Consider the following 14,441-nt stretch of genomic DNA (forward strand, 5'->3'; position numbering starts at 1 on the left):
TCTTTCTTTCTTTCTTTCTTTCTGTCTGTCTGTCTTCCTTCCTTCCTTTTTTTTTTTTTTTTGTCTTTTTAGGGCTGCATCCGAGACATATGGAAATTCCCAGGCTAGGGGTCGAATCGGAGCTGCAGCTGTTGGCCACAGTCACAGCCAAGCAACTCTGGATCCTTAACCCACTGAGCAAGGCCAGGGACCAAACTCGAGTCCTCATTGGTTTGTCTAAAGATCTTCTCCCATCCATTTCTGCTCCGGTGGGTATATACGACTGTGGCTTTCTTCCATCTGTGCGACCACATTCCTTAGTGGGTGCCAATAAGCTTTGTGGTTTAGCTCTTTCAAATTATAATATTGTATCCTAAGAACTTTCCAAATGATTCGATATTAACACACACACACAGACACAGCCCATGAGTTTGAGGCTTCATTAAGCCACGATCTATTATTCAATTATTTACATGCTAATATTGAGTGAAATATGGTCCTCCAAAGATTGCATATTTACACTTCTTTAAGAAAGTTTTTACTTTCTTTTCGTCGTTGCTAGCACCTCCAATTAGAAAACCTTCCCCCTCCTCTTCGTCTAGCTAGCCTTTAATTTGGTAACAGCTTCTTGACCTTTAGAGCCATCTCAATTATTGTCTCCTCTAAGAAATCTTCTTAGTTCCCCAGTTGGGCTGTGGTGATACAGATTCTATTTTTACCCCATTACTATTTGTTTACCCCTTTTATGACATTTTTACCATAAATCCCTATTCAGATATCTCCATCACTAGAGAGTTTCTTGGGCGCAGGTAACCTATCTTTTGAACCTCTGATGCTCAGCAAGTAGCGCAGTGACTGGCATTAGGAATCAATTGATACATACAGATGAAAAAAATTAATGCCTTTTACAAATGAAAGAGCTTTAATGACCACACAGAAGTGTAAGGTTCTCTTGTTGTTGGGTGAATCTCTACATCACATCAACTTTAATTCCTCAATCATTTTCCAAGTTTTAGGATTACCCAGCACACTTAAATCTGCAACTTTTGATTGGCTCTGAGGAGGAGTGCCACTTTCATTATTTTTATAGCCAGCTCATGCCTGGTACCATATTAATGGAAAGATTTTTTTAAGGGTACTTAGATCACTACTTTGTCAAACGGTATTTTCTGTTACCCTACACTTTTTGAATGCCTACTTTACGTCAGGTACTATATCAGATGCTGGACTTATTTAAGCTTTAAGCTAGTCTTAAAACTTAGGTTTATCACTTTCTTTTTCTTTTCCTTTTTTTTTCTTTTTATGGCTGCACCTGCAGCATATCAAAGTTCTGGGGCTAGAAGTTGAATTGGAGCTGCAGCTGCCAGCCTACATCACAGCCATAGATAGCAATGCTAGATCTGAGCTGCATCTCTAACTTATGTGGAGTAAGGATCCAGCATTGCTGTGAGCTGTAGTGTAGGTTGCAGACGCAGCTCAGCTGGATCCCCCATTGCTGTGGTGTAGGCCGGCAGCTACAGCTCCAATTCAGCCTCTAGCCTAGGAACTTCCATATGCCACGGTGTGGTGCTAAAAATACCCCAAAAAATTATTTTATACTACTTCTAAGGGTAGTACAGTCTATTAAATGTGTTCCTTGCTGTGACAAGTACTTTTTCTTTTATTTGCACCTGTTTAATGCACAAAGAACAAGAGAGAAGGGGTATGGTTGGGAAAAGTATAAATAATCTCAAGGCTTTATATTCAAAAGTGTAAATAATCTCAAGGCTGATGATTCCTAAATGTATGTATCCAGCTTGGGCTTTTTCCTCTGAACTCCAGAGCAGTATATTCAGCTATTCACTGACGTTTCCACTGAGATGCCTGATAGCATCTCAGATTGAACCTATCTGAAACTGAGCTTCTAATCTTCTCCACCACCCATCTATCCCCTGCCCCTGCCCTGTTCTTCTCATAGTCTCTGCCATCTTGGTTGTTGACAACTCCACTCTTCCAGTTACTTAAGACAAATCTGTCAGTGTTGTCTTTGACTGTATTCTCACACATTGTTTTCAGTTGGTTCAATAAAGCCAGTTGATTCTACTTTCAAAATTTACCGAGAATTCCACCATTTTTACCATCACTTCTGCCACTATTTTGGCCCAAACTGTCATCACCCCTTGTCTGGATTATTGCAGGAGCCTCCTAACTATTGTTCCTGTTCCTGCCATGAAGCAACCGGGATGATCCTATGAAATGTATGTCAGATCTCATCATGCTACTCAAAACTTTCCACTGGAAAAATTCCTCATTCAGAGGAAAAAGCTAAAATTCTTACGATGACCTGGGAGATCCTGTATTTTCTGGCCCCTATAACTTCTCTTACAGTGTCTACTATTTCTCTCTCTGTCTGTTCTACCACATCTACCTCCTTGTTATTCTTGGAACAAACCACACATGCTATTTCCCCTAAAACTTCCTGCTTCTGGAATCCTCTCTCCCCAGATATCTGCATGATTATCTCACCTGTTCAAGTCTTTACTCAAAAGTCACCTTCCTTCATCTGCTTTTTTTCCTCCTTCACTACTTTTAATATCCAACACTTGACACATACTTAATTATACCACATATTTTCAGCTTCTCCAGCTAGAATGTAATTCCCATGAGTTTTTTTTTAATATATATATATTTCTGCTTAGTCAGGGTTCAATAAATTTTGGACAAATAGCACTAATTTGACATATTTGGAGAGATAACATCAAACTCTCATCTTCTTCCTTCTGGATTTGCAATAACACTACAAGAATGTGCTCCTTCATAATCTGAACCTCCACGTTTCCAGGCTGTTTTCCATCCTGTCCCTGTCAGAAGGCTTGTTCCCAAACTCTCCTTTAATCATTCTGCTCCCCCAGTTGCAAACACATTCTGGAACACCTTTGTGTAAATATTAAAACATTCAGACAAATGCTTAATTTTCCAGTTCCTGGCAGCTGCATTATGTGAAGTATGAGATCATTCATAAACTCACTTGATATTAATTTTTTGAGGGAAGAACTTGGAAAAAAAAACCATTTTCTTGGACTGATTTAACCACACCAAACATTGCAGAACCAGCACTTAATGATGATAGATATGGTTAAAAAAATTAACAAAAGCATGAATAAATAAATGAAATAACTATTTTTTTACTGCTGTCACATGACTGTGAGCTCCGTAGTCCTGGACATAGGATTATTTTATTCATCTTTGATCTCTTCACACAGTATATTATTGACCCCTAAAATAAATCCATTATTTGGTGCATGAATCATGAAAGGTTTCTCTTAGTTCGTAATGCCTTCTATGCCTTGGTCTTTCTATGTCCCTGTCATCACCATTATGTCAAATCCAGATTATATACCCTCCTGAGTTTGCTTGGCCATAGCATTCTGCTGGATGCTGCAATTACCATCCAGGAACATTACTGCACTGCAACAGCACCCTTCTAGGCTGCAGAAGGGGTGTTTCAATCTTCTTTGGAAGGAGGCCTGCTGAAATCTGTGGCTGCCTTGGTGGCAGTGGCTGAGACGTTGTCATGCTCTGCTTGCTCTAGGTCCCTTGTGTTGCTTTTGGACATGACCTAGCAATGTTTTGCTTAATAACCTGAATCCTCAGCCTTTTTGCCCAGCTTCTCTATTGCTATGGAGGTGCAGGCACTATTGGAAGCTGCAGGCTGCAGGTGGACAGCTGGGGAGTGCAATTGGCTCCCATTCGCTAGCAGGCTCAGCTCATGCCACTGCTACTGGGAGTCTGGCTTCCCTGGCAGCTGCCTGGAGAGGCAGGGGGCATGATTCAGAAGTAGCGGGGAGTTCCCGGCTCCCATGGTAAGCTTTGACTGAAGTTCCACTCTTCTCCCTCCCTCTGTTCCAGTTCGCCCTGATCTCCCATGTCCACTACAGAGAAGTCATGTAAGCCAGCACTCTTTGTGGCCAGCTCAGGAGTGCATCCCCTTGATTTTTTCCTACCTCCATTCCTGCCTCATTTCCCCTTTTCCCCGCTTCTTGCTTCTCTGGGGCTGCACTCCCTAAGGAATGGTTGTTATAGAAGCCTCTACCTCAGGTCCCATTTTCCAAAGGACCAGGATTCCAGCATCACCATTGACCGTCCCCTCAGCCATAGGCTCTGGGAAGATTTTTCTGAGCTTTTTTTTTGTTTTTTGCCTTTTTCCAGGGCCGCTCTGGTGGCATATGGAGGTTCCCAGGCTAGGGGTCGAATTGGAGCTGTAGCTGCCGGCCTATGCCAGAGCCACAGCAATTCGGGATCTGAGCCTCATCTGCGACCTACACCACAGCTTACAGCAATGCCAGATCCTCAACCCACTGAGCGAGGCCAGGAATCGAACCCGCAACCTTATGGTTCCTAGTCAGATTTGTTAACCACTGTGCCACGACGGGAACTCCTGTGAGCTAACTTTTGTCTTACGTGCACTTATATATTTTTCTTTTGTTCTTTCTTTCCACGTTCCTCTTTTGCACAATTTAAGTGAAAACAATCTCTTGCCCTTAACACCCTTCACGGCTTAGATAATAACAGCTCATTAGGCACCAGGCACCTTTACAATTGTTTTTACCTCACAACGACCCTGACTAGGTGCTGTTATTGTCACCTTTTTACAGAAAAAGGTTGAGGTTAAGATGTTTAGCGACTTGGCCAAAGTCACACAGTTAGTCAATGGCTGTGTGAACTCTAGAATCCATATGCTCAAAGACATCGTAGCTCCAGTAAGCCTCCAGCTTTTTTGGACCTGGCTCATAAGGATCTGCCTTTCCTAGAACTAAGATACAGAATCTTCTGTCTCCTTACGAAGGGATTAGACTCCAAATGACTGTATTTACAGCCATGTTTTTATTCATTTAAACTTAATACGAAGGGGTTTAAAATTTCAGTCTCTAGATGAATCTTTCACAAAAGGAGAGGGAGATGGGCAATCCTTTGAAACTTTAGGTCTGCTTTTCTCATTCTTGCTCATATATGTCCTATGGCTTATCTTCCTAAAATAGACATGTTTTGTATACTTTGAGATTAAGTGTAGGGAATTCCCTCCTAGATAATATCTTCAAGCGTTGAAAGGAACCCTTTAGCAGCTTCATGCCCCATAACGTACAGATCTTATGAACATTGGATTGGCGCTTTGAGCCTTTGGAACCACACAAAAAGTACCATCCTAAGCTTAAGTTCCACAGAAAAGATTTGGTCTTAAGTGACTTAAGACTAGGTTAGTAGACATCTGACTTAGAAGCTTGGTGTCTTGCATCACACTCCAAAGTTTTCCCATTCCATTAAATCACTTTTCCTGTCTCTTGCTGTCAAGAGCATAGGCGTTTCATGTTTTACCTGTTGTGTAATCTGCCTTCTCATCTTCCGAATTGTCAGAATATCCAAGGAGTCATCAGGGTGCAAGTGAAGTATTCTCATTTTCTCATCTTTTTTTTTTTTTTTTTTTTTTTGGTCTTTTCTAGGGCTGCACCTGCGGCATATGGAGGTCCCCAGGCTAGGGGTCCAGTCAGAGCTGTAGCTGCCAGACTACACCACAGCCACAGCAACGCCAGATCCTTAACCCACTGAGCAAGGCCAGGGATCGAACCTGCAACCTCATGGTTCCTAGTCAGATTCGTAAACCACTGAGCCACAACAGGAACTTCTTCTTATCACTTTCAATTGTGAATATCTCTTATCTCTATCATCCCTCTACTCTTCTTACAGAAATGGTCAGTACTCCTACTGCTTTTGCACTTATCAGATACTGTGTGATCAATAATACTCATATGAAACCTCAAATTGAGCAGTAATAGAAATGACCCCCAGGGCCCTTGGCTTTGGCGGGCAAAGTTGACCTGATTTTCCTCTGCTGGGTGTTTTTTGTTGTTGTTGTTTTAACTATGTTAAGGCGTTTCCATTGTGGCTCAGTGGTAAGGAACCCAACTAGTATCCATGAGGATGTGGGTTTGACCCTTGGCCTTGCTCAGTGGGTTAAAGGATCAGGTATTGCAGTGAACTGTGTTGCAGGTCACTGAGGAGGCTCTGATCTGCGTCGCAGGCTGGCAGCTGCAGCTCCCATTAGACCCCTCCCTAGCCTGGGAACTTCCATATGCCCTGGGTGCAGCCCTAAAATGAATTTAAAACAAATGATGTTAATACGTTAACAATTCTTAAAGAGTTTTTGATTTCCTACTCTGCATTCAGGACACCTTTTCAGAGACTTCCTTCCTCCATTCAAGGAGAAAGATATTATGATGAGGTTTACCACCTTTCCTGAACTAGGTGGATAATATCCCATGCCTTATTGGCTTTAGGGAGAATGCATTTTGCAAATGAGTTACTTCTACGGTGTCACTTTTTTTGTGCTTTAATTTATTGAACAACTTGAGGACCGTCTTTACATGCAGTGGCTTCAGTGATCGGATCCTGGGGCCATCATATAAGCAGTCCCACTGTGGACATGTTTCCAAAGTTCTCGGGACTGTGGGGAGTCAGTGGGAAAACAAATGGGTTGGAATGCAACAGGGCTTCCACCAAAGGGAGCTCTTTGCATTTCTCTGAGGGGCTCAACCAAGATGAGCAAAAGAGTTGGGCTCTCCTTATTCCGCGGGCACCGGGTTGAAGCTGAGAAATCCTGCTTGCAACCGCCCTCCGGGTCACAGGCAGAATGGGGAAATTCCATAGGCAGTACGAGTCTCAGGACGCAGACCCTCTCGGTTAACCACTGGCTGGACCTCCCCACTCCTCCACCTCCATCCCTAACCCGGCTCCACGCCCACCCACACCCCGCCCGCGCCGTGACGTCATCGCGCGGTGGCGGGAGCCCGGACGCACCGCCCACGGAGTGGCAGCCGGAAGCCTGGCAAGCAGCTGCGCGCGGCGTCCCGGAACCGCGGGAGCCTGAGAGCTCGCGCACCTGGGCTAAAGCGGCAGCAGGGAGCGGGCATGCGCGAGGCCGCCGGGCAGCGCAGGCGCGCTCTGGCGCCGCTCGAGGGACGAGATCCGGTTCTCCGGGTTGGGGCGGGTGGAGCGGCGTGGGCTGTCCTGGCTGCGGGGGAGAAGAAGGAGATGGGGAAGGAGCCCGACTGTTGAGAAGGGCGGATTTGCTTCTGGGATGGGGAGGAGCAGGGTGGACAGATCCTGGTGCGCATCGGTGCCGGGCGCGCCCGATGAAGTTAGGGATTTATTGGAAGATGAAATTAAGCCACCAAGCAAAGTGCGATGGGCTCTTCCTAAGCCAGGAACACGCTCAAAATACAGGTCCGGAACCTGGGTCCGGTTCTCCCCAATGACAGCATACCTGTTTGCCCGGCACCGCGCACAGGCTGACCTGTTATTTCAGTCACCTCCCAACAGCTCTGTGGGGCGGGCGTTATTACTCGGTCCCTAGTTTTTCCTCTGGCAACCTAGGACAGATTAAATTGTCTCCAAGTCGCACAGCGGAAAGAGTGTGGAGTTGCTGTTTCCACCAGGTTTGTCTGATTCCAAAGACCACTGCTGCCTATCAGACACTTGAAGTCATGAATGGGTGAAAATGAGACAATAAAGACATTCTGTAAATAAATGGTAAATCTTGAGGTTTGGACTTTAAGAGGTTTAAGTCAGGTTGTAGGAGCCGGTACTGTCAGGGAAAATGGGTCAAAGTATATTCTGAATAGGATTTGGCTCGAGGAAAGAAGAAAGGTTTGAGGAGGCAAGGAACGGGAAAGCAAAGGCTTGGAGTTGGAACAGGAAACCCGAGAAGAAAGGGAAGGGATTGCCTCAACTGGAACCTTGTGTTTACATTTGGCTTGCAAATTGAAGCATCTGTAATTCTAGAGATAGGCTTGTCTTCCAAAGCCACAGACTTTCTCTTTTCTGCACCTAGATTTATGCTCGATGCACAGTGATAACTATACCTTTGTTCGGCAAGAATATGCATTCTCGCCACTCATTTCTGACTACGTTGGAAACTTTGGTACCCCTTAGAAAGATGATTCGAGATGGAGGATTTCTTGCTGAACTCTGACCTGACTGAGAGAGGTCTCTTTAGTGCTTGTAGCCTTTCTTGGTAACTCCTTTGTGCCTGCAGTAAGGAGAGGAATAAACAATCATAACTCCAAATCCAGTACCCTCTTACTGCTAATATGTATCTTCGAAAGAAAAAAAGAAAAAAGCCCATATGTCTTTGTTTAAAGAAGCTTGGCCAGAGTGATTTGTTAATTTGTTTGTAGTTTCATACTGCTGTTATTGCTATAACAGCTTGCTCTGCCCAATTTAACAACTGATTACTACCTTGTATTAGTCTCTAATTGTTTAATGGGTGTAAATTTTATCTCCTAAGCAATACTGTAAGATACCCCAGGTAGGGACTATGGTCTGTATCTTATATCTCTGAATACTGACGTATTTGACTTTTTCGAGTGTCTCTCTTATTGCCCTTTGACTCCCCACTACTGAGAACTATCTGGCATGTGCTGGGGACTTAGTTAATAGCGAATGAATGAAATATTGCCTTCTGGAGAGCAGGAAACAAGCCTGTTACTTCTTTATGTCTTCCTGCCTCTTTAGCAGAATTATCTCCTTTTGGAGGACATTCAGCAAATATGTGACTTGATTTCTGTGTTTTTCACCAGGGGAAACACCTATTTCCTGTTGCCTTGTAAAGAATTGCCACCTTAACACCAGGTCTATGAAGAAGTCATTGTTGATAGATTGATAAGCTTCAAACAAATTCTTAATTCTTTTCTCAAGTGTGCATCTGCCTTTCCACAGTTGGTGATACTCATGGTTATGGTGGCCAGGCTTCCTAGGAAGTTCTTTGGGAAATTGTGTAATTTGTGTATCTTCTTGGCTTGAGAACAAGCAAGCCAAAACCCAAATCCAACAACAGAAACCCAGTACCAAACGGGTATGGTATAGGGTTCTTAAGGACCTTTGTGCTTAAGAACCCTATATGCAAAAAATTTTTTTAAGAACAACACTCACAGCATATGGAAGTTCCCAGGCTAGGGGTCAATTGTGTTGGAGCACTGAGAAATGCCACAGCCACAGAAATACCCAATCCAGGGGGCAGGTGTCTGCGACCCACACCGCAGGTTCCTGGCATCACTGGATCCTTAACCCACTGATTGAGGCCAGTGATTGAACCCACAATCTCATGGATACTAGTGGGGTTCATTACCACTGAGCCACAACGGGAAATCCCTTATATGCACATCCTAAGTTTGTATCCCTGGAGAGAGAATGTGTGTGTGTGTGTGTGTGTGTGTGTGTGTGTCGCCAGGTGAAGTCTGAAACACCATTTTTCTGTCAACCTATTCAGCTGACAGCAGACTCCAAGGGGTGGGATGCGGTTAGGGAGGTGATGAGTTCAGGTAAGGTTTGACCATAGGAGAGTCAGAGGCTAGAGCAAATCCTGTTCAGTGGTGCGAATCTGACCGTGTCTCCCATTTGTTAGCTGCGGAAACTGGGGTAACAACATTTCTCGGCCTTAGTTTCCATTCCTTGTAAAATGGGGATGAAAACAACGAAACCACCACCTAACTTTTAGAATTACAACGTGTAAATTTGTAAAACGCTTAGGACCTCGCCTGGAATACTGACACGTAGCAGGAGTTTTAAGTATTGGACAAGTAAATAAAACGCTCGCTCTGCTAACCTCCGTTTCCACATTGCTAGCCTCTTTTAAGCCCCACCTATACCGAAATTCTGGAGACGCCAACGTTTCCGATTACAAGGTTTTCGGATCCATGCAATTATTTTTGCTGCCGTCTGCATGGCTAAAACTTGCCCAAAGGATTTCGGATGTTCTTATGCTTCTCTCCGCCCACTTCGTTCCCGCTTGCCCTCCCCGCCGCCTCTGTCGCAGTGGGGGCATGGGTCCGGGAGGGGGTATGCTCATCTTCCCCCCCATCCCCTTCCTTCTGTTTAGCGAAACCCTTAGAAACAACCCCGCGGCTCTCGAGTCCTCCCCGGAACGCCCCCGGGGGCGGGGCTCGGGCGTCGCGCAGGCCCAGTGCAGCGGCGCTGCGCCTGCGCTGTGGAGGGGCTGAAGGAGGCGGGGGATTGGTATGCGAGCGAATGTGTGAGGGGAGGAGGTGTCCGGGCCGAGCGTGGTACTACGACGGGCGCGGGCCGGAGGGGGCGGGGGGATGCGCCGCGGCGGCGGCGGCTGTGGCGGCGGCGGCGGCGCGGGCGCTGGGACTGGTGTTCCGAGGCGCCAGAGCAGCGGATCCCGGTCTCGCTGCCGCAGCAGCGGGGGTGCCGCGCGCGGCCTGAAGACGCCGTACCTTTTTGATCCTCACCCCCCCCCCTTTTTTTTTTTTTTTAAAAATAACCGGAACCAATGAACGTAGCTGGGACCCAAGATCTGGAGGCCGCCGGTGCGGACGGGACCAGGCTGGCGCCCTGCGGGAGCTGGCGTCTTAGGCGGCGGGGGCGGCCCGAGGAGTCGCAGGCGACGGCGGCGGCGGCACCTCGCGGAGCGGAGTGGCCCGTGGCCGGGGCGCCGCCGCGCTTTCCCCCCGCTCCTCCTCCGCGTCCTCATCCCGCCACGACGCCCGGCCCGGCCTCGAGCTGGCTGCTGCTGCTGCTGCTGCGGCGGCGCTGGGCTGCGCTGCTGGTGCTCGGGCTGCTGGTGGCCGGCGCGGCGGACGGATGCGAGCTGGTGCCCAGGCACCTTCGCCGGCGGCGGGCGGCTGGCTCTGCCGGGGCGGCCGCCTCCTCTCCCGCCGCGGCGGCGGGCGACAGCCCGGCGCTCATGACAGGTGAGGGCCCAGAGGGTGGCGGGTGGGGCTCGGCAGGACGCTGCGGGACCCCCCGTCTCCGGGAGCGGCCAGCGCCTCTGCCAGGTGCCTGTTATTCGACGGCCCTGGCCAGTAAGCGATGCCCAGCCGGGTGCCCAGACGCTGGCGTCCTGGCCGCTGCTTCGTCGCGATCCCCTGCACTCCGGACGCCTTCCCTCTTCCCCCACTGACTCCCCGCCCTCGGCAGAGCCTCTCGAAGGCACCCACTTAGGTCTGCTCCTCGGTGTTCCACGCTGAGCAATGCGGTGGTTTCTCTTCCGTGCCGCAGAAGAGCCAGCAGGGTCTGCAGAGCAGGGTACTGGGCTGTGTGTTTTTTGTTGTTGTTTTGTTTTTCTTTTGGAGACTGCTTGAAAAAGTCAGCAGCAGCAGCAATGCGGTATTGAGTCTGCCTCTGGTGTTGCTTTTGCAAAGGCAGCTGGCAGCGAGTCTCACCGGTTCAGAGCCCCACTGAGCACAGTATCCCAGGGGAGTCTGCTAGAGAGGATTCTTTGAGAGCCATAATACCTAGCAGTATTAGTGGTCCCTAATTAGTATGCAGAAACCTCTAAGTCTAATGTGTATTTTTTGAGAGGTGAGAGGAAGACTTTTTCAGTGATGGATAGTATTTGCTAGTGGGAGCATCACCGGGTGACAAAGGGTGCAGAAAGCTCAGCAGGTAACCAGGAGTATACCTACAATTTACTTGGTGCAGAATGTTCAGTGCTTGTATTCGAGCAGCACAGTTCTGATACACTGCATCAGCACCTTTTAAAAAATATGGAACATTCTTGAAATTATTGAAAACTTGCGAACACGTGTGGTAAAGTTAGGTAGCCGACTGAATCCTTTTAAAGCTTTCCCTTGTCCTGTACAGTTGGTAGGTTGTGGTTTAAGTAATGTAAGGATCTTGAAATGGGTTTCTTTTACGAAAGTAGTGGAGTGAAAGTAAGCTTTGGGGTTGTACTTTGTTTTTAAAAGTAATCTGTAGATTTTACATAATTGCAGAACTAAAAAGGAAAAGTAAATGACACAAGATGACCCATCATTCATTTATCAAAAGTGGTAGTCCAGCGGACGTTTGAAAGTTACCAACAGCTGCTGTGAGCGGTGCTCAGGAGCTGTGTTCTTTAGAGCAAGGCAGCTATTCTCTGGGTTCTCTGACAGGATGTTTACTGTGAGGAGGCTGTCGGTACACTTTCCAAGCTCTTTGGAACTTGTAGTGTATGGAACTTAATGATCAGACTATTTAACTTGCTTTATTTTACCCTGAAATATATCAAGGTATCTGCCCCTTACATGGAGCTTGAAACATCAAACCTATCCCTGGGTAATTTTGATAAAATGATTTACAGAATGGTCAGTATCAGGAGTGTAATGTGGTTTGAGAGGATAAGTTGGGTGGTATTATTCTTGAACATATAATTCTTACAGTGGTTGTTTTGAAAGTAACAAGGGAAAACTGTAATGTGAAGGTGTAATGTCTCATGCAGGAGGGAGTGTGGCTTTTGGTTTCTTGAGCAGAAGGTTTGGTTAGTAACTCATGGAAGGGCACATAATTCAGAAAATGTAGTGTTTATTAACCACACGCAGTGTATTGTATATCATGTAGACTGTATCAAGAAAATTAGTTAAGATGGAATTGTATTTTGCTAAGTTGTTTATAATCCTTCCTTTTGAAGACTAAATTCCTCTGAGTTATTTATGGTATGGTGAAAAAGGAATGGTGATTGTTAGTGCATAAAAAATCCGATAGATCACACAAAACGAGTTTGTGCTGTAGTGCTTTAAAATAAGTTTACTCTGATCATATTAACCCTGGGATTAATTTTTAATATTCTTATTCTTTTCCTTTGTTAGAACATTGATTTTTGACAATCCCAACTTCTCCATGTAAAATTTAGGATAATCAGACTACACAGTGTACAAGTTAAGTTGTTGTCACTTTAATCGTTTATGTAAATACAGTCAGTAGCACTGGTATCTGGGAAAAGGTAAGTCGAAAGTCCATGATAAAGTTAGAACATATTGAAAATGTCTTTGAATTGTATGGTCTGTGTGAGGCTCCTTTCTATTCTTCTGATTTTATGAATAGTGCTTTCTTCTATGGGTCCCATTTGTAAATGTTGCACTGAACCCAGAACGTAATTAATTATTGTTATTGTTCACTTCAGGCAGTAGAACCATAGACTAAAGTTAAAAAATACTGCTTTATCAGAATCTAGGCAGTATTAATGGATACAAATGTAGCAGAGAGTTTCAGTAATAAAACTAAACTTCATGTGAATTTTGTAAGCGGGAAATTCTTGTAAGAATTTTGAGAGACTTGTTCTCTCTGGCTCTGCATTAAAGATGTCATTTAACAGAGTGAATTCTTAATAGCTCTGAAAATGACAAAGGCATTTTATCTTCTCTTTTCCTCTTCAGATTAGTATTTTAAATACTTCCATTAGGAACTTCCTAAGAGTTTCCCTCTTACTAATAAAATCTAGAAAACATTCTTTTCCACTGAAGTTTACCTTTTAAGAGTTTTACTTTAGAGGTTTAGTGTATTTTAAGAATACGCTGTCTTTAAATCATCTATCGTATGCATAGTTTTGAGCAAGCAGGTGTTCTTATAGAGAGACTATGTCAAATCATCAAAATAAACAGACCCATTGTCATAAGAATAGTGGTTTATATTTTCCTTTTTTATATCACCTTTTCAGGATTCATTGTGCGCAAATGTTTTGATAAGATGAAACCATTAAATATTTACAATGCTATGTAGTAACGGCTTAAGTTATATATGTGGCATATATATAATTTTAATAATAACAATACATATACTTTTAGGGTTCTTTGAAAGTGATTGAAATTTAAAGCAAATTAGCAATTGGTTTTTAAAATTTAATTTAATTTTATGGATGCATTGAAGCATATGGAAGTTCTTGGGCCAGGGATTGAATCGGAGCAGCAGCTGTGGCAACACGAGATCCTCTAGCCCACTGGGCTGGCTAGGGATGGAATCCACACCTCCCCAGCGACCCAAACTGCTGCAGTCAGATTCTTAACCCACTGTGCCACAGTGGGAACTACAGGGATTGGTTATAGAGAGCTTGTTGATTATAATCAAAAAGTAGTAATTCAAAACATCACTTTTCCAAACAGATTTAGTAGAGTCAATGAATTGACTCCTAGTGAGGAGTAATTGACCTTATCCAGATATGGTCCCTGAAAAATAATTTATGAAAAAGGACAATGAAAAAAAACCCCATATTATGTATATACATACATACATGTATCATATATGTATATATATAAAACATTTATCCTGGCAAAATATGTGGAATAATTGAAACATTAAAATACTTTTTTTATATGTAGTTGTTTCAGAATTTTTAAAAACAAATTTTAACTTTAGAAATGTTTGCTTTTATTATTGTTTTATGAATGAATGTAACCTTCTTTAGTGTCTATATAAAGGTTTTAACTATAATACTTTACACTAATTTGGTATGTTACTAGGAATGTAAAATGCGTATTTTATTTAATTAATTAATTAATTTTTTTGTCTTTTTGCCATTTCTAGGGCCGCTCCCGAGGCATATGGAGGTTTCCAGGCTAGGGGTCTAATTGGAGATGTAGCTGCCAGCCTACGCCAGAGCCACAGCAACGTGGGATCTGAGCATCCCAGCCGCGTCTGCGACCTACACCACAGCT

General features: G+C 44.7%; 1 protein-coding gene across 1 annotated transcript in view; it reads left to right on the top strand.

The window, feature by feature from the left end:
- The window catches only part of STIM2 (stromal interaction molecule 2), a 152,941-nt gene continuing 148,583 nt past the window's right edge, over positions 10,084-14,441 (top strand). The window contains 1 exon segment of the mRNA XM_003128897.6: positions 10,084-10,724. Coding sequence (XP_003128945.5) covers positions 10,304-10,724 — 421 coding nt within the window. The 5' untranslated portion in view covers positions 10,084-10,303.

This window comes from Sus scrofa, chromosome 8, assembly GCF_000003025.6.
Source record: "Sus scrofa isolate TJ Tabasco breed Duroc chromosome 8, Sscrofa11.1, whole genome shotgun sequence".
In the NCBI taxonomy this organism is placed as follows: Eukaryota; Metazoa; Chordata; class Mammalia; order Artiodactyla; family Suidae; genus Sus; species Sus scrofa.